The sequence below is a fragment of the Heteronotia binoei genome, chromosome 13, assembly GCF_032191835.1.
Source record: "Heteronotia binoei isolate CCM8104 ecotype False Entrance Well chromosome 13, APGP_CSIRO_Hbin_v1, whole genome shotgun sequence".
NCBI lineage: Eukaryota > Metazoa > Chordata > Lepidosauria > Squamata > Gekkonidae > Heteronotia > Heteronotia binoei.
In genome coordinates, this window is record NC_083235.1 from 31,024,412 (window position 1) to 31,048,780 (window position 24,369).

Genomic DNA, 24,369 nt, shown 5'->3' on the forward strand with positions numbered 1-24,369 from the left:
GTGAATATTCATCCTGTAATGATACATACTCAAAAAGAATGGATTCAAACAATGCCACAGAATGACTATATTTTTCTTTTGCAAGATGTTCTCGTAACAACTATTAGCATAAACATTCATTTTACAAACAGGCCTGCCCAAACAGCATCCTATCAGGTTCAGAAATGGTATTTGTCACTGTCCACAAGGCACAGTGGACTAAACCATATGCTGAATGTCATCGGCATACTTTGCTTGTGAATCGATTTGCACCAACCAGAACTGGAAGGCCACTTTTTCTCTCCCGGTTACCATGGTTAAGGCTCATTTAGGGCAACAGAATCAATGTGTGAAGTTTTTCACAGGCGATGCCATCTCCAACTGGGAGGGGTTGGAGTTTCCACGTGGGAATGCCTTCTGTGTGGGGCAGGGAGAAAACCTCTCCATGCAGAGGTGAAGAAAATAAGGACTTGCGTTCACCACGTGTACACTAAAACTGGAATGATGCAGAGATCTGTCTTCCATTTGGTGGTGGGAGGAATCTTTAAGTGAATGAAAGCTATGGGGAAAGGTTCGTTATTAACCTTAAATAAGGAATTAATTATTAATTCTGGCTTGGGGCTGGTAGGGAAATCTGGGCAAAAAAAAATGAAAAGCAAATCTTTCAGAAACGTGGGACACGCCCATGATGATTAAAGGTCTGGCTGCTGCATTAAAAGGGAAGATCCCTCCTGAATTAGACCAAAGTCCATTTTGCTCAGTCCTCTGTTCGAAGGAGGAAAAAGGAGATGGGATTTTACCCTGCCCTTTACCCGGAGTCTCAGAGCAGTTTACAATCTCCTTCCCTTCCCTTCCTCTCCTCACAAAACACACCCTGTGAGATAGGTGGGGCTGAGAGAGCTCTGACAGAAACCGCTCTTGAGAAAACAGCTCTGAGAGAACTGTGACTGACCCAAGGTCACACCAGCTGTTGCATGCAGAGGAGTGGATAATCAAACCCAGATCTCCCAGAACAGAATCCATGCTCTTAACTGCTACACTGAACTAACTCAGGCAAGGGCCTCTGGGAGCTCTCAAAGAGGGCACAGGCATGCTAAGACTCCTCCCTGTTCCTGGAATAGTATTCAGAACTCTACAGCCTCTGAGCATGAAGTTCTATTTAGCTGACATGGCTAGCTATCTAAGTCAGTCTTCATAGACATACCAGGTGCCAGCAAACTCCATAAATTATTCGAGTGTTTTGGGTGCAAACATCAATTGTGCTAGAGGCTGCTCAATTTGCTTGCATTTTTCCCAATGGCAGGAAAAGCCAATGTTCACTTAAAGGACAGATTGTTTCTGAAGGGAAAATGATTCCGGGAGTTTGGGGTTGAGTTCCCACCTCTGCCTTGCCTCAGATGGCCATCTTGGACAAGACCCTCGCCTCCACCTGATCCAGCATCCAGTTCCCAAGATGGGCCCTGCCGTCTGCCTCTGGGTAGCTTATAAGCAGGGCCTGAAGGCAACAGCTTTCCACTCAAGTGTCAGGTGTTGAGAGAGACTACAGCTGCACATGGAGGTTCTGTTAAGGGTCTTCTTCAGCTAGCCTGGAGAAGAGAGGAGGAGTCTTGCAAAGGGGAAATAACTGGCGGGAGTGGCTTAGCAGAGTGGGTGGGACTTTTATCACCTCCAGCTCCCTCTGCCTTTCTGCACATATAAAGTCAGCATAATTTAGTTTCAGGTGGGGTAGCCGTGTCCGTCTGCAGTAGAAGGGCAAGATTCAAGTCCAACAGCACCTTGAACAACTAGATTTGCAGGGTTGCCCTGACCTGGATAGCCCAGGCAAGCCCAAACACCTCAGATCTCAGAAGCTAAGCAGGGCCAACCCTGCCAAGTACTCACAAGGCAGACAGGCCTCCTTGGAATACCAGCAGACAGGTGGGCAGGGGCAGGCTTTATTCAGCCACCTCTCTGAATATCTTCCAGGCCCCCAGTCAGAGTCAGTCACCAGCAGGGCTTTTTTTTTTGTAGCAGAAACTCCTTTGCATATTAGGCCACCCACCTCTGATGTAGCCAATCCTCCAAGAGCTTACAGTTGGCCCTGTACTAAGAGCCCTGTAAGCTCTTGGAGAACTGGCTACATCAGGGGTGTGTTACCTACTATGCAAAGGAGCTCCTGCTACAAAAAAAAAAAGCCCTGGAGAGGTCACTATGACTTCCAGGTGCACATGTGCACACACACACACACACACCTCAAAAATAATTTAAAAAAAAGATTTGCAGGGTATAAGCTTTCAAGAATCAAACAAAGGGAGTTTTGGCTCTTGAAATCTTATACACTTGAAATCTGGTTGATCTTTAAGGTGCTCCTGGACTCAAATCCTGTGCTAATTTAGAAATTTTTAAAGCCTTCCCATCCCCTACACTGTCAGTTCCCTTTTATTTCTTTTAAAATGGGCCAGCATTCAAACACACAATTCCTCTCTTGCAGCCTGAAGAGACATAGTCTAGGAAAAAAACTTTGATTCTGCTGTAGGCAGAAACTGGGCCTCAGCCCTCCTGGGGCAGCCGTCAAGAGGTATGTAGTTCCGTAGCAGCGTGTGTTCTACACCAATTGCTTTCGCTTTCAAGGTCCAATGGGCAAAAGACAACACCTCCTTATAAAGCTCCAATTTTCGAAATCCAGTTCTCATCCCCCTCCTACAAGAAGAAGTGGGGTAACCTCTGATGAGGCCACAGTGGGCCGGTCCCAGCCCTTTAGGGCTCAGGGCTGCAAGTCTCCGCCAACCTCCTTTGGAGCTTGCAGGTACCGCAAACCCCAAGTCTTCATTCCAGCTTGAAGTCATTGCCCTTCTCTACCCCACAGAACACTGGGGGGGTGCAGCCCGTTCGCTGTCGGTCTGCCCACCCCATCCCCTCCGAGTCAGAAGAAAATGAAGCAGCCTGCCCAATTGGCAGGCAACAGAGCCCAGCCCTTTGGGAAGCCCCAGAGTCCTGGGGTGGCGTTTGGTTACGTCACTTCCCCCCTGCCATGATCTTGAGGTACTGCAGGGCGTTGCGGGCAGCGTCAGCCCGGGCAGCGTGGCGGGAGGTGGCTGAGCCGTGGCACACCGTGGTTGGCTGTGTGGAGAGCTCCACCAGGCACTGGTAAAGGCCGCTCAAGCTCCTCTCATCTGTGGAAAGGGAAAGAAAAGGAAACGAAAAAACATATATCCAGCAGCAGGTCCCTTGACGGCCTGTCATAGATACGGAGTACAAGGCAGGGGTCTGCAATTATAAATGCAACAGAAAGTTTGCTTCTTTAAGCCAAAGGACTAGTTTCATTCAAGTTGCACTTCTGAAGAGAAAAGAATGCACATTTCAGTTCTCAATAAAGAGATGATCCCCTAGTGATGTCACAGCCAGAAGAATTCCAGAATCACCATTTGGTTCTCCTGTCCTTCTCACAACTACTGGTCTAATGAATATAACAAGAGTCTTGCTGTATCAGACTAGTGGTGGCCCTAGACCAGCATCCCATTTCATGAAGTGACCAACCAGTGGCCCTGAAGGAACAACCAACAAGCCACGCCACGCTCCTCATGCTGCCTCCTAATACTGGTATTCAAAAGTTTACTGTCCCTGGCTATGTAGGTTCCCTTTGGTCTCCACAGCTAATAGCCATTGATGGATATCTTCTCCTTCATGTCTAAGTCTCTTAAAGCCATTTATGCTGGTGGCCAACTGGTCATCACTACATCCCCTGGCAATGAAGTCCAAAAGTTAATTACTTGTTGAGTAGAGTATTTTCTTAAATTTGTCCTCAGTCTGTTGCCCACCAACTTCATCGGGTGCCCTAGAGCTCTAGCGTTATGTATAATGGAGAAAAAGTTCTCTATTCACTTCCTCCACTCCATGTAGCATTTTATAAACTTCTTATCATGTCTCCCTCTAGTAATCTCTTTTTCTAGACTGAAACTTTCCAGGCTCTTCAGCCATAAATCTTAGGTTGTAGCTGTAGGACAGGGGTTGGGAACCTTTTTTCTGCCAAGGGCCATATGGATATTTATAACATCATTCGTGGGCCATTAAAAATTATCAACTTAAAAAACAGTGCTCTGCACCAAGTGACCTCGTGGGCCATATACAGCCCTCAGGATCGAGGTTCCCCACCACTGCTGTAGGAGAAGAATCATTCCAGCAGCAGGCAGAGTGGGGAAGGAGGCAGGCAGACCCGCAGCCATGGGGGGCCTGGCCCCCCACACCCAACCCCCCCCCCCCTTGGACCTTTATGACCCCTCCTTTCCCCGGTCCCTGCTCTCTCCACCACCACTTTTCTGGCAGCCCTGATCTCTGCGCCGCTCTGCCAGCCCACACCCCACTCTGCAGGTGTTTGCTCCTCCCTCCCTCCCAACTCACTCACCAACCCGGCAAAAACAGTGAAGAGTGGGCTCCTGAGGCTCTTTCAAGGTGGCCCCCCCCTGCCGATCACATGATCAGTAGGAAAAGCTGCACTAAGGTCAACAGTTTCTACGCCAGCTTTCCGGCATGCTCAGGACGTTCAGCGCTGAACATCCTGAGCACACTGGAAAGCTGGCGTAGGAACTGCCGGCCTCGGAGCGGCTTTTCCTGCCAATCACGTGATTGGCAGGGGCGGGGCACCTTGAAAGAGCCCCAGGAGCCCGCTCCTCACTGTTGTGCTGGGTTGGTGAGTGAGTTGGGTGAGTGGGTGAGACGGAGGGGGAGTTGCCAAGTGTAGGGGGGCAGGGCTGCCAGAAAAGTGGAAGAGAGAGCAGGGGCCGCCAGAGGGGGGCCCCTCCACCCAATTTTTTTTTCCGTGGCCCTCCCCAGCTGGAATTTTCTGGCTACAGGCCTGCGATAGGCAATGCCAGGTGTTAATGCAGCACGCCAATACTCCTTTGTATGTAGAGAGGGACATTTTGGGCTTGTCAGCCCACGTCCATAACAAATAGGACATGCAACAGTGATGGATGGGAAGAGAGCCTCCATGATCAGAGACAGTATACCACTGCCTACCAAATAACTGGGACAAATAAAAGATGCGTTAACACCCCAGCACCATGCTACAATTTAAGAAGGATATAGACAATTTGGAATATGTCTGGAGGAGGATGACAAAGATGGTGAGGGGTCTGAAGACCAAGTCCTACGAGGAAAGGTTGAAGGAACTGGCTTGTTTAGTCTGGAGAGGAGGCAGCTGAGGGGATATGATCACCATCTTCAAGTACTTGGCTGCCATACAGAGGATAGTGCAGAATTGTTCTCTGTAGCCCCAGAGGGTCGGACCAGAACCCACGGGTTAAATTAAACCAAAAGAATTTCTGGCTAAACATTAGGAAGAACTTTCTGACAGTAAGAGTGGTTCCTCAATGGAACAGGCTTCCTCGGGAGGTGGAGGGCTCTCCTTAATTGGAGGTTTTTTAAACAGATGCTAGATGGTTATCTGACAGCAATGCTGATTCTGTGAATTAGGCAGATCATGAGAAAGAGGGCAGGAAAGGTTGCATCTGTACTTACTTCTTGCAGCCCTTTCTTACATGCCCAGGGAAATGCTTTTTGGAGCTAGTCAGCAATTTTTCTCCAGGCCAGTTTGGCATGAGATCCTGAAGGCTTTTGCCATTTTCTGGGCATGGAGCAGGGGTTACTGGAGAATGTATGTGTATGGGGGAGGTATTTGTGAAGTTGGATTAGATGACCCTGGAGGTCCCTTCCAACTCTATGATTCTATGTGATCTTCCCCTGGAAATCTTGCCAATACTGGAATGTTTTGAGCAGTTAAATTCAGAATTTAAATCTTTCCTCAGCCACAAACTCACCACTGGATCCTTAAACTAATCTCTTTAGATTCAGATTACCACCATCTGCAATAGGTGGCCTAAAAGACATGGAGGAATCTTTGAGATAACACAGGTGCAGCATTTCAGATGTTCTAAAATCCTATTATTAAAAAATTTAGACTGCTGAACCAGAACTACCGAGCTTTACCATGAATCCATGATGCTGCTTTACACTGAATTAGATCGCTGGTCCAAGGTCAACACTGTCTATTCAGACTGGCAAATCAAGAAAAAAAGGACCTCAGTGTGAAGAACAACTCAAGTAAAGGTGATGTCACAAAACACCATGTAGTTGATAATTATATGTCTGCAATATTGTTCTCCATATTTGTAATGAATTATATATTAATACTAATAACAAAATGGATTTTGAAATGTCAATATATTCATGAAATTGTAAATTCATTCAGTTCATAAATTTCTATCAATTCTTAAATAAATTCATAAAGAATTTTATATTATATCAATGACACAAATGCAATGATCAACGAGAAGCAATTTATTTGATACCTGACAACAAAAGTCTATTATGTGCTTTTACAGAATCCAGTCCCAACTGTCACACAGAAATGGGCCAATGATGGACATGCATCTGGGTATGTGCACATTTCTGAAAATCTTCTTCAGAGTTGAGGTTTCTGTGACCACCCTCAGATTGGTCTGGAACAAATGCCTCAATTCATTCAAGCTTGGCATTCAGTGTATCACTTCTCCATGAGCGTAACGTTGCCAGTATTCAAACTTGGCACTGTTTGTGATGTTGCCTTTACTCAGACTGGCAGCAGTTCTCCAGGGTCTCAGGCAGAGGTCTTTCACATCACCTGTTGCCTGGCCTTTTTTCTAACTGAAGGTGCTGGACTTTGAACTCAGGGCCTTCAGCATGCCAAGCAGATGCTCTACCACTGAGCCACAACCCCTTCTCTCTGACTGAACTATATTCATACTGGTAGAGAAGGAGGAGGACCTTAGCGCTGTGTGCCTTGAGGGCTAGAGAAAATAAGTGACTGATGTCTCCGTATGTACAGGCATAATTTTAACCTTATGGGGAGGAGCTACCCCCAAATTATATATATTAAATAAATTTGTATATATTCTGCAAATTTACTTACTGGTTTCCCAGGGTTTGCAGAAACCTCTATAAGCCCCAGGTGGGCCTTATTTTGCACATTTTATTGACACAGGGGCAACCTTTGACTAAGAATGCTCTACAGTGGACTTCTGCAACCTTTTACAATTAAAGAACCAAACTTTGTGCAACTGGTTTACTGTACTAGAATAATCTCTGCATGGTTCACACTTGGTTTACCAGTAACCGTTCACTTTATCATTTCTGTAAAACATCTCTAAGCAGCTCTGTGGCCCACTGCTCCCCCCCCCCCCCCAAAAAAACTTCCCTTCCATTCTCTTTCACATGCTGGTAATCAGAAAGCTCTACCCTTCCAATCACTTCTTCAAAGATTTTGTATTGTTTTTCAAAGGGCCGTATTAGTTCATAATGAGGCTCATGACAGGCTGCTGCTGTAGGCCAATGTTAAAGCAACTGGTGCAAAAGTTCCATCTCCTCCAAGTCAAGGTGGCACCCTGAGTAAACTTATCCTTTGAATGCAGTGGGGTTGTCAGCAGGGAATCCCAGCTCACCCAGGTTGCTGACAAGAAGGGGCAAACAAGTGTCCTGACCTACACAGCCCAGGCAAGCAGATTTTCTCAGATCTCAGAAGCTAAGCAGGGTCAACTGTGGTTGGAACTTGGATGGGAGAGTGTCCTTGAAATACCCAGTGAGGAGGCAGAGGCAGGCTTATTCAACCACCTCCGTGAAATCCTCCAGGCCCTCAGCAGGGGTCAGTCACCAGAGGTTCACATGACTTCCAGGTGCAAGCACACACACACACACACAAGTATACAAAATACAAAAGAAAGAAAGAATAGGCAGCCAGACAGTGACTAAAGCACTTTAGCCACTTCCTTCAAAGGCTGGCAAGACCCCTCCATTTGCAACTGGAATTTTCAATGCATGTATTTAGTGCATACACACAGCCTGTCTAAAAAAATAATAATTCTCCCATTTATAACTGCCAGTCCTGCACCCCCAACACATGTATTTCCCCTCTTACCAATGTCAAGGTAGCTGATATCAAAGCTCTGCTCTTCAGAAAGCTCCTGCAAGAGGCTGCAGAATCCGGCGCTCAGCACCCCCAAGGGGTGGCTCTTCAAGTGCAGGATTTTCTCCCCAGCTGAGTTGCGCAGAGAGTCCCAGGTACAGCCAGAGCCCCGACCCTTCACCCCATCCAGCTTGTTTCCTGTGGTCTGAAAAGTGGGACCAAGTTTTAGCCAGAAACACTTCCATTTTCTGACAGAGTTCTCTGCAAAATGAGCAACCTCCTACACTCCCTGCCTGTCTTATCCTCTGCCGCATCACAGAAGGCTTCCCCCTGTCAGCTGCTTTCTAAACTACCTTTTGGAACCCCCTTCCTGGCTGTCTATTTGGCCAGCAAGTATGTTTGTGCATAGGGGGGTGTCCTTGTATGCAAATATGCTTCTACACTGGCAAATCTGGACTGACAACCCAGACAGCATTAGGACTCCAAGGGCAAAAGGGCCTGGCCTCCCCAGAGCAGGAAGGAGGTGAAGCTTCATTTAAAACAGTATAAAGGCAGATAGGAGAAGTCACTGGGCTGCAGACAGTGGATCAGCAGTTAGCACAGGACTTGAAGGCCAGCAGTGGGTAACTGATGATGGTGAAATCAGTCCAGAACCCAACAGAGCTGTAATGACTGGCTGGTGCTATAGGGTTCCAGTTGCTTGATCAGCTGGCCCAGGTAAGAAATAGCTAGGGACTCTCAGCATAAATCTGATGGACTGAGGTGTGTGGATGCCTGTCTCTTGCCTATTAAGAATCATAGGGTGAGAAGAGGAACCCCTCGTTTAGTTGTTGCCTAGCATCACCACCACCTGACCTCTTCCAGGTCAGGTTACCAGTTCCAAGCTGATATGCAGGGCTGGCTTCAGGGCATCTGGCGCCTGAAGCGAAGTCCCGCCCTGCCAGCCCCCATTCTCCTCCCACCCTTGCCTGCAGCAGGGACACGGGTGAGCGCCATAGTAGTGGTGTGGCATGGCTCCTGCACCTCAGAGCATGCGCGCCACCCAACTGCCGTTGCTCAACCTCCCCTGTGCTTCCGGAAGCTTAGCTCCAGGAGGCTGAGTGACAACAGCCAGGCAGCATGCACGCTCTGTGGTGCAGGAGCCATGCCACACTCACTTATTTCCCTTGCCAAGAAGGCAAGGGTGGGTGGGAGGCCTCTACTCGTCACCCCCCTAGGGCTACACCCTAGGCAGCTGCCTAATGGACGGGCCAGCCCTGCTGATATGGAGTAGCCTGTAACATCTGTGGGCTCCTAACTATGTGCTTGGACAGTTATTACCACCCCCATTTCCTGCAGCTGTGCAGGTCTTGGTGCTTCTCTGACCCTCAAAGTGTCCCGTCAACTCCCCACATGGCCCCCAGTCCAGACTTCCGGCACTTGTTATCTCCTTTCATTGCCAGAATTCCAAATTCTGTTGCAGTTAGGCTTAACCACCTGCAACCTGCCTAACTTTCTGTGCCCTTAGTATCTCTCTCATACACAGCCCTGTTCAAAAGCCCTTGGAGGTTTTGGCTCCAAATTAAGAGAGGAAGGGCCCCATACCTCCTTGCCTGTCTTCCTGCAGGCAGCAGGACAGTGAGACAGGGTGATTCAGAGGCAAAGAGGACTCTGTCAGGGCTCTGACCTTTGACTTGTTCCTCACTATGGGGCACCTCCTGGTGCTTGTGCTTCCTGCCCCCACCCCTGTGTCTACAGCCCACAATTCTGACCTTGACACCATTGCAGTCATAGCTTCAGCTCTTCCTGTCATGTGACATCACATGCCTACAGCTACCGGGATCCCAGGCTGAAGAACCCCAAGACTGTGAGCAATTCCCAGTGCCACTTCATCTGTGACTAACCAAAAGCTGCTAGAAACATTACAAAGCTCTTCCCCAAACCAGCGCTGCTGTACTAGAAGCAGATCTAACTACCAGTCAACTAGGGAAGCCTAAAATTTATAGGTAGGGGGAAAATAGAGATCAGGGAGATGGTAAAGGGCTGGATAAGAACCCAAAATACTTATCTCACAGTAGTCAGAACAGAAATGGAGACATTGAAGATACATTCGCCTACACTATATAAATTCCATGATTCTCAAGGCTCAGCCCTTCTCCCCACAATTTCCCCCATCCAGACTCACAATAGAGAACTGGTCCTCCTCCACTTCGGCCTCACTGCCCTCTCGGGGGTCCAGGGGCACATTATGAATCCGCACCAGCATCTTTGCTGCAGCATTACGCTTGGCCAGTTTTTTAGAAGTGCCACTGCCTGCAGAGGTGGGGGGGGGGGGAGGGAGAAATAATTATAAGATGGCAAGGAGCAATTTGGAAAGTAGTGGGGGGTATGTATGTTTTTGAGCAGGAGGGGATGAATTAGAGAAAAACAGTGAAGGGAAGTCCTTAAGTATGGTTAGGGTGATGCTAACGATGCCTTCTTGCCAAACTTCACACAACTTGCTTTCCAGCAGCTCTTACTGAATGCCTGATGATGATATAGCCCAGCACTAACTCAGAAAATAGAGAAGCAGAATTCTGCACCAATCTGTTCACTTGGGCCAAATGCAAATGCAATGCCTTGTCGCAGCTTAAAGATCAGCCAAGCATTAAGCTTTCATAGACTAGAGCTCACTTCATCAAATGTAGAGAATCAATCCTTGCTAAGCTGAGGCATGAATGAGGCTAAGGGCAGGGGGGAAGATCTAAGCAGCTGGACTGTATTATGTAAAAATCAAATATAATGAAGTGCAAAAAACCATCAACTGGCAATAAAGTAACATCCCTAGTTTTGTCAAGCTGGTTAACGCCTGAAATGATTGTAGAATCTCAAGTCCCACTCCTGGTCAAACCTCTGGAGATGCAATCAGACTTGATATATTTTAAAGCAGCCGTTTCAGGCTGCAGTCTCCATTTTAAGTTCTTTCGCTTGAGGGCAGTGCTCTCCTTGGCGTGTAACTTTTAGCACTGAGCTGGTCTACACAACTGATTATCCACCGAGCTAAATGCAGATTGCTAACCAAGCACAGTGGTTGCCCATGTCCTGTTATTTTTGTTGTCCCAGACTGGCAGCTACACCAGATGGTTTGCTGAGCCCCCACTCCAAACTGGGGCCCACAATTTGGAGCCTATGCAGCTCCCACATAGCCTACAATTCTTCTTTGGTCACAGTCCTAGAGTTGGAAAGTGGCCTTTGGGGCCATCTAGTACAATCCCCTTGCTCCCGGCATGAAATCAAAAGCGAAAGTGTTCATGACAAATGCATGCCCAGCCTCTGCTTTTGAAAATGAGGCAGTAGCTTGCTCCTCTCCTTTCTGCTGTCCCCAGTCCTAGCTGACAGGCCTCTGAATCCTCTAAGGAAAGACCTTTCTTGTCTTGCATCAGGATTCTGCAAGCTCCAAACACCAGTAGCTCTTGAATCTGAAAGCCACTGGAATGGAAAACTGCAAAGGATGATAGGATAGAAAGTGTATTCTCCACCAAAGTCCCATGATGCTGTACCTATTTCCATGAACCTCTCGACACGACAGGTCATGGTGAACTCCTTGCGATGTGCTGGTCCCGATTCTTGGGTGACTGTATATTCAGGAAGCCGCCAACCTTTCTGCACCACCAGCTCCTAGAGAGAGAGAGAGAAGGAGGGAACATTGGAAAGGCACTTGCCTTTTCCCCTCTTTGCCTGGATTCACAGAAGAGGATGGCAGATCAGCTCTCTGCAGGCAGAAGGCATGTAAAACTGCATTCCTGGGAGCAAACCCTATTGAATTTGGTGGCACTTACTGTGGCATAAATATATCCAGGAACCTCAATATTCATTTGGCAGATTTGGATGCAGTCTCCTATACCCTTTGTCAAGTAGTAGTCCTGAAAAGGACTGTTTGATTAGTTCATTGTTTCCATGTGTACTGTGTAGCCAGGAGATCCTATGATTGTCTGGCAGCCAGAAGTTCTAGCTCTTTAGCATTATCTCCAAACACACGATGCTCTTCTTCATGAATATAGAAAGATCATTGAAAACAGAGAGTGGCCCATCCACAAAGACATGGCTGATGCAAGCCAATCCAGACTAATATCCTGACACTCAGCAATAAGATCTGCCCAAAATCCTGCAATCACAAAATTTCCACCTAGGGAATAAATGGTTGCAAACATGGATGCAATCACTTCCACCCGATATCCATCACCTGCTAAACACCAACAAAAGGCCCACAGGATTTGACTTGCTACATAAAGCACATAAAGCACTGAAGAAGGCTAATAGAATACAAACAGGCTTTGGAAGTTGTGCAGACCTGTTGTTTAAATGGGGAAAAATACCAGGACTCAAATGCGATTGCCGTGCAGCCCGCTGAAGTATTTACCATCTGTCACAGAAATGTGAGTACTGCTGTTTCCAGGCGGATGTGACAGAGCTCTTTAAACCCTCCCCAGCTGCAACTGAATGGACTGAACATTTAGATATTAGTATTTAGGGGGATTTCCCAATTGGTCTGCATACCCGTTACATCAACTTGGGTATGTATTTTATATCACTATATGCTTCCTGTGTGTAACTCTGTCATACAATAAATGAATAGCCAGTCTGCAAAGGGCAGCGGGAACAAAAAGCAAGCCCAAAGTATGCCTGAGTGGTGAGGCCAGGAGTCACAACTTCCACACGGTGGATTCAAGATGAGCCTTGAGGATGGACCATCAGCTTAATAATGGTGGGCGATGGAGGGCAGTGTGAACTTTCACTTACAGTGCAAGGGACATCTGGGTCTGCAAGTCCTGGAAGTGGTCCCTGTTAAAACGTTGTGGGTTCAAGAACAGTCTGGAGAGGAAGTGCGGGGCAAATGTCAACCCAGAACTATGGAATCTGCACATCCCCATCCACACAGTCCCATGTGTGCATCTCAGAATGACTGTGCTCTGGCTCCCTTGTACTCCTGCATTGCAGAGGCTTTTTGGGCAGCACTGAAAGATACAGGACAAAGCAGGCAGGATTCTCAGTGTCAGAGAAGGGCTGGGGATCACTGGCTGAGCAGCTGCTGTGCTTGCAGAAGGTTCAATCTCTGGTTCCTTAAAAAAAAACTAAATTCTTTGACAGCAAGAGCTGCGAGAAGACTTTTCTCTATCTAGATGTTTTGGAGAGCAACTATCAGTCAGAACAGGCAGTTCCGGGCTAGAATGGACTGATGGTCTTAACAGATTTGCTCCATGAGCAGACAAATTGGCTTATCTTCAACAGCAAGGCTTTCTAAGCCTTGACCTGGATAGCCCAGGTTAGTCTTATCTCACCAGACCTCAGAAGCTAAGCAGGACTGACCCTGTTCAGTATTTGGATGGGAGACCACCAAGGAATAACAGGGTCCGTAAGCAGAGGCAGGTAATGGGCAAATCATCTCTAGACATCTCTTGCCTTGAAAACCCTATGGGGTCACCATACATGGGCTGCAACTTGACAACCAAAAACCCAAGGTCTTCTACATAAGGCATTGCTGGAATGAGCAAATAAAAGGTAGGGGTGAAGCAGCCTGACACAGCAGAGTGGAAAGTGGGGAGAGAGGCAGAGTCTGTTTCTGAGTCACGGCCACATGGGGTTAATGTGTCCATCAGTGTCTACGTCTATCAATTCTGGAGACAGGAAACTCAGCACAGCCTACGCTTCTCACCAGTGCAGCCTGCAAGCACTCAGGAGTTAAAACAAACTGTGGTCAAAAAGAGCAACCTACCTGCAGGGCCCCAACCGGATTGCACTCGGACTGCTGTGGTGATACTGGGGACTTCATGTCCAACGGGGAGCTCCTAGGTAAAAGGCAACAAGCTGAGGGATGCCTCCAAGGCTCCTCCTATGCCCTGGCTAGCTGGGTAGGAGAATTTCCCAAGGGCTAGGCTGGGGAAAAGGTCCTCAATAGGGAAAAATTTCATTTAGGCTTGGAGTTTACCACTTAGTAAAACTTTTTAAAAGAATCATACAAATATTTTATCACATTAGAAAGAAGTACAACCTTACAATATTACAAAGAAAAGTCCATTCAGTGAGCACCCAGATATAGACTTATTTAATCAAAGTCTTCCTCAGGAGTGTTGCTATTTACTTCAAAGTTATCAGCCTCTTCTTACAATTCAGTGTGTATACTGGGAGCAAGCCAGTCCTTAACCTCTTCTCTAAACAGTCCTAAAACTCTTCATCAACCAGATGCAAAAGCCTTCTGAATTTTGCTGGTGAATTGCTCTCTACAAAAAGCTTGAAAACTAACTCTAAAGAAAACCATTCTAGATAACTCCATGCAGCTGTGTGTTGAGTAGCTCTTTCTTAAAGGTATACAACACAGTATAACACTGATCAAAGTTGTTGTGGGCTGAAATCATGTATAATACTTCCACTTAGGTGCACTTTAAATATAATACTTTCCAGAAATAAACTAGGCTCTATTTCTTACATTTAATAAATAACTGCAGAACTATCCACTTCAATGATATACGAAGTATTTAGAACATTTTGAAATCATATCAGAAATGTATTGCTTCCCAAAGGTTATAATAGAACACCATTTATGAATCCTATTTATAGCTGAATCTTTACTCCCACTGATCTCTTAATCATTGTTACTATAACCAAGGAACTAATCCTCATTGGTCTTGATCTCCTAAATGGGAAACTCCCCTCTAACAAGCTTGTTCCATACAAAAATGTCAATGCTTATGTGATTTCAGATATGATGATTTGATAATTCCCAACATTAAAAACTCTTGCTTCTAAATTAAGCACTTTTAAGTGGTATTAAAAGAGCATTTTGCCAGCCAAATTCCTTCGCTTTTGCATCTGTTTACAGAAGAGGTTGGCTTGCTCTGAATATACACACCGAATTGTAAAAAGAGGGTGATAACTTTCAAGTAAACAGGAAATACTCCTGAGGAAGACTTTGGCAAAATGACCCTATATCTGGGTGCTCCTGGATGGGCTTTTCTTTCTAATGTGACAAAAGATTTGTATGATACTTTTAAAACGTTTTACTAAATGCATTAGCCAGCATATCACAGTGTTTGTTTGTATTTACTGTAATATGAACAGTTATCCCACGTTGTTTTTTTTTATGCTGTAGGACAAGGCACTGATCCTGACCACAGCTGGAGAGGAAAATGCATGCAGGAGATTTTCAGATGAGCGGTAGTTATTAAAAACCATACAGCTGCCTGCTCTTTCAAGGGCAAACAAAATCCTGTTTGCTCCTAGTTCTAAGCTTTCAGAATACTAGATAGTTCCTGAAACTGCCCTCCCTCCCTCCAGCCATCCCCCTCCTATTACTGATGGATTGCCCACATCTACAGACAGGAGACAGGTGAGGATGGTGAGGGGTCTGGAGACAAAGTCCTATGAGGAAAGGCTGAAGGAGCTGGGGATATTTAGCCTGGAGAGGAGGTGGCTGAGAGGTGATATGATCACCATCTTCAAGTACTTGAAGGGCTGTCATATAGAGGATGGTGTGGAATTGTTTTCTGTGGCCCCAGAAGGTAGGACCAGAACCAATGGGTTGAAATTAAATCAAAAGAGGTTCCGGCTCAACATTAGGAAGAACTTCCTGACAGAGTATTCCTCAGTGGAACAGGTTTCCTCAGGAGGTGGTGGGCTCTCCTTGCTTGGAGGTTTTTAAACAGAGGCTAGATAGCCATCTGACAGCAATGAAGATCCTGTAAGGGGGAGGTGTTTGTGAGTTTTCTGCATTGTGCAGGGGGTTGGACTAGATGACCCTGGAGGTCCCTTTCAACTCTATGATTCTATGCTTCTATAAGCCCAAGGCAGTGGTAGTGCAGCATCCATGTGCTAGGGCAGGCACTCGGGGATAGTGAGCAGCTTTGGTGGTTTTGCAAAGCCCCTGTGTTTTATCTCTTCTTTATCCCATTACCTGGGAGACGCAACCGGCAAGACAGGCACTGGTGTGGTGGCAGGTGGAGTGGCGGTCTGAGCCAGGGGCTCTAGAGAGAAAGGAGAGCTTCGAAATACAAGGTGACAACATTATAGCAACCGCAGCAGCAAAAGCCCATGCAGTGGGATCAGTCTGTGATCCACAAGAATGTCCCAAACCCATCCCCACGACCTGTATATTCCCCATGTTCTTCAGAAGGCTGCACTCCACCCAACCTTTCCTTTATCACTGGGGTGGGAGGCCAAGAAGCAATGAGAGGGGCAGAAGTGCCCCCCTCCACGAACCCATTTGTCAGGGATCGTGCTGCATGAGCTCAGGATTTAATGTCACAGAATGCAGCATCATGCATATCTCAGCTTCCAGTTTTTGAAAGGCTCCCATGGTGCCTCTGGAAATGTGCTTTGAAACATCCACATGCTGCTTGGAAAAAATCTCTGTTCAGGAGCGGGTAAGGCTGTGGCCCTGCTGCTGCATGTACAGGGTGGCAGAGTGCATGCATTGCAAGTGGAAGGTGCCAAGTTCAAAGCCCTCAACATCTCCAGTTCAAGGATCAGATAACAGATGACATGAAAGAAGTCCTGGAGAGCAGCTGCTCCTCAAAGTAAACCATCCAGGTGAAGACAGATCAATGGTCTGACCTGGGAAAAGGCAGCAACATGTATTCAGGGTTTGTAGTATGCTACACAGTGGGACTATAGAATGGTGCATAGGTCTTGGCTCCAGCTCCAGACTTGGGGGTGGGAGGACATAATGAATCATGCAAACATGCATGTGACTGGTTCAGCGCACAGGCTCAGGTTTTGCTTGATGCAAAATTTGGGGTATTTTAAGGGGGGGAAAATACACAGCCTTGCTCACTTCCAGTCCTTTACAGGAAACATCTAAAAAGAAAATACTAGTCTTGACAGCTGAACTAGAACAGAGAGGCTTGCTCAGACCCAAGAGAAGCCAGGGCAGGTTAACCTCTCAATATTCCACAGACCCTCCTCCCTGCCAGCAGTCTGCCATGCACAGCTCTCCACCATGGACTCCCAGGTAGCTCCTTTACCTATCCTGTCAATATCATCTCCATGCAGAAAGTCCATATCTTGGTCCCAAGTGCTCATACATTACCTTTCATAACCAAGAGACAGAAAACAGCAGCTAAAGAGGAAGCTGTAAGCCCAGTGATTTCTTTTAAAGCCCCTGAAGGCTTCCTATGTAGCCCCCCCCCCCCCAGACTTTACAGCCCTCACCTGGCTTCCTCTGGGGCTGCTGGCTCCAACATGTTGCCTCCCTTCAGGAGCCTGAGTGCCACTTCTGCTGCCTTGTGTTTGGCTGCTTTTTTGCTAGGGCCTTGGCCTGGGAAGAAGAGAAGGAGACAAGGGAATCGTGAGACAGGCTTGGAAGGTAAACTCATCAAGGCGATGCCCTAACAAATGTGCCCTAACAATCCCCTTCCCAGAACACAGCCTAGCACATGGCACCGCCAAAGAGAAGGGTTGTCACAACTTAAGGTCAAGGTCAAGCACCCTCCAAACTCTACTTGCCACTGCACCGTGCTCAGGTCCAGGATCGATAAGGTCCTGTTGCCACTACTAAGACATGGATTTCCCTGTCCTTGTTTACATTATCAAAGGCCCAGGTTCTCCTGGCTCTGTCCAAACAAGTTGCGCCGAGCAGCAAATGGCTGGAGTGGCCAGGACAAGGCGATGCAGTCGCTCCCTGACTCTCTTCCCAAAGCCACTCATCTTCACTTCTTTCGTAGTGAAGTAAAACAAACTGGGATCAAGCTCCCTGAGGAGAAGTCATCAGGATAAGGACATATTTTTTTTCTGGACTGGGTGAGTGACTTGCTAATTTAGATTGGAGAGGGGGGAATATTCCCTAGGTTAAGAAGCATGGGAGTAGATGGGTTTATGGAGGAATTTCGAGTTTCTAGGGGAGCCTTCTGACAAGGAATTTTTCATCTGTTCTGCCTCTAAGCCGAACAAGTGCTAACTGCTGTTTTATTTGTTTAGCGAGAGATGTGAGACTATTTTTAAAATTATCCACTCCTTCCAGCTTTTACAATAAGGATAATAGTCTGAATGAAAGATGGGGTAGGAAATGTCCCTTTAAAAAGGCAAGAACATTCTCTCCTCCTTCACCCACGAGAGGGGGAATCCAGCCACGCAGACTGTTTAGGCTATGCTAGTCTCATGATGATGGCAGGTCAAGGTGAGGGGAAAATGCACTGTAAAGACCCTCTGCAGAAAAGATCCCCCCACGGTAATGCACACTAAATGGACAGGAGAAGACAAAACTCAGAAGGGCAACTGGTGAATCGCTGTTCCCTCTCCCCACCCCCTCCAAAGTGCATGAAGGCCTATGGCTGCCACAAGGTGTTCCTCCTTCCCTTTAAAGAAAAGGGCATCTACTCAGCCATGCCCTCGTCTATTGCAACAAACCAGTGCAGCTGATGTCACCGACAGTGACACGGAAGGTGAAGTTGGGCTGGTGTGCTTGTCCCTCGGCTTTGAGCAAGTCGTAGACGGGCGTTTTGCCTATGCGCGTCCCATACTCCTGCAGCAGGCTGATAGGGGTCTTGCCGGGGTTGGACGCCAGCATTTGCTCTATACTGAAGGCAACAAGAAGACAAAGATTAATGTTGGGGGGCACAGAGATGACTTGTTGCCAGTTTACATGACAGGTCATCCTATCCTTGTGTTTGGAACCTGATACTTCAGACAATGCCTGCACCTTCTGTGATTCCATCCTCTACAACAAATGATGCTATCTTCTTTCTTGCTCTCCCAGCCCCCATTCCCTTCATGTGTCATTACTCTATTTCATGGACAGGAACATCTTCCATAGTGACACCCCTATCGGCAAGGTCCCCTTGATTAGCAGATCCAAAATGAGACAAGCTCCTTCCCTCCCCTGTGCCTCAAGTGCCAGAAGTTCCAGAAAGAGTGGAGGATAAGCAATTAGAACACTAGGGCAACATTCTCAGGATAACTTATACAGGTTAGTTACTGTTTCATCCTCTAATTAGCCCACTGTTTTTACAGTCAGAGCAGAGAGGCAGTTTAACACATTCTCATACGCAAAGCACGATTTCTAGTTTATAGATAAGAACCTGGATCCAGAGCCATCCAGGGCTGCATTCCATTTCCAGAATAAAGATCATCTGGGGAGGTGCTGTAGCTCAGTGGAAGAGCATCTGTTCAATCACCTGCATCTCCAGTTAAAAGGACCAGACAGTAGGTGATGGGAAAGACCTCTGCCTGAGACCCTGGAAAATCGCTGCCAGTCTGAGTAGATGGTACTGACCATGATGGACTGATTGTCTGATTCAGTATAAGGCAGCTTCATATATGTTCATTTATAACCTCTGCTGTTTGTCTTCAGCTGAACAGAGATTCATGTGAACACATGAAGTTGCCTTATACTGAATCACACTCTTGGTCCGTCAAAGTCAGTATTGTCTACTCAGATGGGCAGAGGTTCTACGGGGTGTGATGCAGCGTGTGATCTTCTGCATCACAGGCTGCCAGATCCTTTAACTGGAGATGCTGGGGATTGAATCTGGGACCTTCTCATGTAGAGCAGATGCTCCACCATTGAGCCATGGCCCCTCCCCTTCCATTTTACTATAGTTACTAGCAGCCATTCATAGACATATTGAAAACCAACATACCTGCAAATTCTGTTTCACATTTTTGTGGAGTATATGTATAATTCCTGCAAGTAAGTCCCACTGAGATGAAAGAAAGCAAATGCCAATAGTGCCACAGGAAATTGAAAATTTATTGATGGAACACTGAAGCAGCCCGTATGAGTTTCACCATAGTCTCGTCAATGGATTTCTCCATGGGCTTTATCTACAGTACCTTTTCAGCAGTGGGGGGAAAGAGCTGCAGATAAACACATTTATCGATATCCTGCCAAGCCATGGCAAAACAAGCAGGATTTTCTTAGTGTTCCAACAATAATTTATTTCTCTAATTTGCAGAACTACAGTGAAAATAATAAATTACTCCTCCATTCAGAAACCCACATTTGATTATGAACCTTGCCTAACTTTTAAGTCCCCAGGAAACAGCAAGGCACCATACAGTTCCAGTTTTAAAGCACTTTCCTTTGTCTATGTTCTCACAAGTTAGACTAGCACATACATCTGCGCTCTATTCACAATAGGTAGGAAATCAATGGTTTCCACTAGCAGGAAAAAAAGAGATTGCATAAAAGGGCACCTACACCAGCCCTGTACTCCCATTACAGCATTACAGGAGGGTTGGTGGCTCAGTGGTAGAGCATCTGCTTGGTAAGCAGAAGGTCCCAGGTTCAATCCCCGGCATCTCCAAAAAAGGGTCCAGGCAAAAAGGTGTGAAAAACCTCAGCTTGAGACCCTGGAGAGCCGCTGCCAGTCTGAGTAGACAATACTGACTTTGATGGACCAAGGGTCTGATTCAGTATAAGGCAGCTCCATATGTTCATATGTTCAAACAAGCATACATACGGCATGTACATTAGTTTGTAACAAACAGCAAATGCACATATTGTTTAAAATTAAAACCTGATAACCAATGTGATGTGGTTAGAATGCTGGACTGAGATCTGGGAGACCCAGATTTGAATCCCCATTCTGCCATTGAAGCTCACTGGGTGACCTTGGGCCAGGCATACACTTCCAGGCTAACCTATCTCACAGGGTTGTTGTGAGGATTAAAATGGAGGAGAATGATGTATGCTGCTTTGGCTCCCCATGAGGGAGAAAGGTAGGGGATACGAGAAATAAATAAATATCTGGGGAAAGGTGGGGTTTCAGTTGTACATTTAGCCATACCTGTGTTGAATGTAGCATAATTATTTCACATGCATGCATAAGAAAACAATTATACATACATTCCACAAAAATTATACATGTGTTCCTTGCAACATGTGTACAGACCAGACACCTTGTTGCAAGTTTAACTATGTACCCTATTTAGGGTGACACTCTCTACAACTGACCCCTATCAACAGTCCCAATTCCTATGCCACTGAGGATGCAGCCTAAGGACACCTTCCTGCAAGTAAGCCTCACTGAATAAAATGGGACTCACTTCTAAGTAGACCTGTTTAGGATTAGTCCCCGTCGTATCCCTACCGGAGCCTAGCCCACCCGGGCCTTCCACGTATCCTAGCAACGCGCTCCGGAGGTGCTCTTCGAAGAGCGGTAACCTAGCAACGCCGCCCGAGGGCGGGGCTTGTCCCACATATCTTAGCAACGCCTGAGAAAAGGCGGAGTTGTTCACCTGGGGAAGCCGCCGCAGCTCCTCGCGCTCCCGCAAGGCTCCTCCGCCTCCTCCTCGCTCATTCCCTCCTCCTGCCCCGCCGCCGCCACCACCGCCACAACGCCTGCCGCCCTCCAGCCCCGCTTGCAATGGCCGGGCGAGAGGAAGCGACGGCCCTCTGCCGCCTCCCAAACTCTTCCAGGCGCATCTCGGAACCTGGAGTCCACGCGAACACCTTGTCCGCAGGACGGCATAGGCTAAAGGACTGCATTTCCCATGATGCTTCTGGGCTTTGCCTTCGCGTGGAGGGACAGGCGGGTTTCCCGTATCTATGCGTGCCCTGTTCGCAACGCTCGCTGGGAGAAAGAGTCTTCGTGTGGTTCGTGGTTTTTATTTAACGAAGTAAAAGGAAACAAATTTCTAGATAAGTAAATAAATCTCACACACACATAGAGGATATCCAAAGCAACTGTCGTGTGACAAACATTATTTTTATTAAGGACTAATTAAAAGATCCCAAACCTGTGAGCACACTTTCCAGAACTCTTATCAAACTTGATGTTCAGTCCAAAAAAAAAAAAAAATGAAGCTGGGGGGAGGGTGTACGGTGGCCAAGTTGGCAATGTCAATTCTGAGTTGATATATCCAAGTAGGCAGTCGTGTTGGTCTGAAGTAGAACAAATAGCAGTCGATTGCACCTTTTAAGACCAACTTAGTTTTATTCAGAATGTAAGCTTTGTACCACTATTCCAACCCCACCAGCTATATGTGGCTCTGCTTGCTGTAACTCATTCCTCGTCTGAAGAAGTCTGCATGCACACGAAAGCTTACGTTCTGGATAAAACTAAGTTGGTCTTAAGGGTGCAATTGACTCCTAATTCTGAGTTGAGAAATTCCTGAAGATTTTAGGTTGGCGCCTGGGGGCAGTGGGGTTTGGAAAGGGGCGGGATTTCAGTTGGGTATGCCATAAACAGTTCTTACCTCTAGAATTGATATGTGTCGGGTGGAGATCAGCAATAATCCCAGGAGATATATCTAAAAGTACCAAATAGAGGCTGGCAACCCTAGGAGAAGAAAAGAGGTTTGAGGGCATTATGAGAAGTTCTGTCTGCTATGTATACTGTTAAAAATGGAATCTTATCTAGCTATGGTTGCCAGCCCTCAGGTGGGCCATGGAGATCTCCTGGAATTACAACTGCTCTACAGACTACAATGATCAGTTGCCATGAAGAAAATGGAAAGTTGAGTCTATGGTATTATACCCCCATCGAAGTCCCTCTCCCCAAAAAAACCCCCTGCCTTCTCTAGCTCCACTTCCAAATCTCCAGAAAGTTCCCAACCCGGAGCTGGCATCTCTAAGTGGTCCAGGTACAGGATGGATTGCAATGCAAGAAGTGCAACAAACTGCTAGTTGATGAAACAGTTTAGTCAAATGGGCCTTTAGCCTAGTGTGCCAACATCCAAGAATGTAATTCCCACTACACTAAATAATGTGTTTTGCAGCTGGATTATTGCTGTTTTTTACACAGTAAAAATCCAGCTGCAAAATGCATTATTCAGTGTAGTGTGAATGCAACCTGAAATTCCAGAAGCAGGCAGAACTTGATTGCAATAAAGGGGCAGCATAACCCAAGGGCTCCATTAGTAAGGCATCCGTAGTAACTTTGTATACAGTGTGGCAAACAACTTTGAGACATGTGCAGATGTCTTTAGATTACATAATGCATATTTCCTTTTTACCTATATAAGTACCTTTGGCAAGTATATGTGTCTTTTTAGCCTTATTTAGAATATTTTTGATTTTCTGTAAGCTTCACAAAAAACAGTTCCTGTACCTCCCAACTCCAACAATAGCTCTGCTTATTCAGCTCTGTTCTCAGACATACTCAGCTAGGTTCCCAGACATCTTGCTGCCTTACCCACATCCTGTTCCATATTTTGTGTTATATTTAGCTTGCCAAGATTTAGCTCGTCTAAGCTGTGTACAGCACTGTTAAGAAAAAACATTGTCCAACACTCATTAAGATTTGAGAGGGCAAGGCTTTTGCCAGCTTGCCTAAAGGATTATTTGGCCTGAGCTGCTCGAAATCATTAAAAATGGCTTCGGTCTTGCTACCTTGCCCATCCTAGTTAACTGCTTTTCTGGCTTGAAAAAATGATGCAAACAATATAGAAACAAAACACCTCAAGAAAATCAAAGATGGCTAGTATGGCCTCTAGGTCCAGGAACGACCTCTGCCTTAGAAGCTTGCTGAGTGACCTTGGGCTCATCACAATCTCTCACCTTCACTTACCTCACAAATTTGTTGTTGTGATGATAAAGTGGAGTCAGCAAGGGTGATACAAGCTCTTTCAGTTCCCCACATGGGAGAAAGGTGGGATATAAATAAACCAATGACACTTAATTCCAGAACAGCTATATGCCCTTGACCTAGATTTTACATGCACATAAAGGCTCACAAACTCAGCATTAATCTTTGCTGGTCTTCAAGATGGCACTAGGACTCAAACTCTGTCTTATTGCTTCAGAACAACACAGCTACCCACCTGAACCCAACCCCATTAAGTCACCCATGTTTCCTCAGAGGTAAATTCCTCTGAGTTTCATGAAATTCATTCCCAAATGCATGTGTAGACTCAGGTTTTGATCACATGGAGAAGCTTGATTCGTTCACAGTGTTAATCTTGTTTAGACAGTAGAACAAAGCAGGAGTCAAGTAGTACCTTTAAGATCAACAAAGTTTTATTCAGAATGTAATGAATAAAACTTTGTTGGTCTTAAAGGTGCTACTTGACTCCTGCTTCAGGCCAACACGGCTGCCCATCTGGGTCTTGTTTAGACAGTGTCTCAGGTTTACATCTGCCTTTAAGAAGGCAACCCCTCTTCCTTTCAGTTGGGAATCGGCTCGGGAGCTACTCAGAGTCAGGCCACTGTATATTATGCAATAGACTATAGTCCTTTACTTAATTAAGTCCCAGTATTACGGGTCTTACAAGTGCATAGAGGCTATAAAATACTACCTAAGCATAAAATTCTAGCACAACTCTACAGAACCCACAACAAGATTTAGCCATGGCCTGGGACTCAAAGGGGATTCAACGACGTCGGCTCGCAAGACCGAGTAACCAATGGGCATCAAAACTACATTACCCAGAAGCCAGCGAAAGACCGAAGACAATGATGCGATTTGATTCCTGGGCTGCCTTTCTAGGAGCTCTTTCGTTTTCTTTCCTCATCTAAATCCTTGACCAATTGCCATTCTGATTGGTCCTTTCTTTGGTTTTTATTCCCCCCCCCCCCCTCAGTC

At 46.4% G+C, this 24,369-nt stretch overlaps 1 protein-coding gene across 1 annotated transcript; it reads right to left on the reverse strand.

Annotated features, from left to right (window-relative positions):
- Positions 1–2,381: 2,381 nt before the first annotated feature.
- On the reverse strand, positions 2,382–21,309 carry TARBP2 (TARBP2 subunit of RISC loading complex). Its single transcript, XM_060252973.1, has 9 exons — positions 21,083–21,309; positions 18,251–18,420; positions 17,057–17,162; positions 15,801–15,887; positions 13,626–13,698; positions 11,413–11,530; positions 10,059–10,186; positions 7,907–8,099; positions 2,382–3,131 (listed from the first exon to the last, which is right to left on the reverse strand). The coding sequence occupies exons 1-9, from the start codon at positions 21,142–21,144 to the stop codon at positions 2,974–2,976; spliced, it is 1,095 nt and encodes a 364-aa protein (XP_060108956.1). The 5' UTR covers positions 21,145–21,309; the 3' UTR covers positions 2,382–2,973.
- Between the last annotated feature and the right edge of the window lie 3,060 nt (positions 21,310–24,369).

Bases quoted from the DNA above. Each gene is read 5' to 3' on its own strand.
- TARBP2 (XM_060252973.1), bottom strand. From the start codon at position 21,144: ATGAGCGAGGAGGAGGCGGAGGAGCCTTGCGGGAGCGCGAGGAGCTGC. The intron at 18,421-21,082 runs GTGAACAACTCC...TGTTGCCTTCAG, and splicing joins AGCTGCGGCGGCTTCCCCAG to TATAGAGCAAATGCTGGCGT. The intron at 17,163-18,250 runs GTTTGTTGCAAT...TCTTCTTCCCAG, and splicing joins CGGTGACATCAGCTGCACTG to GCCAAGGCCCTAGCAAAAAA.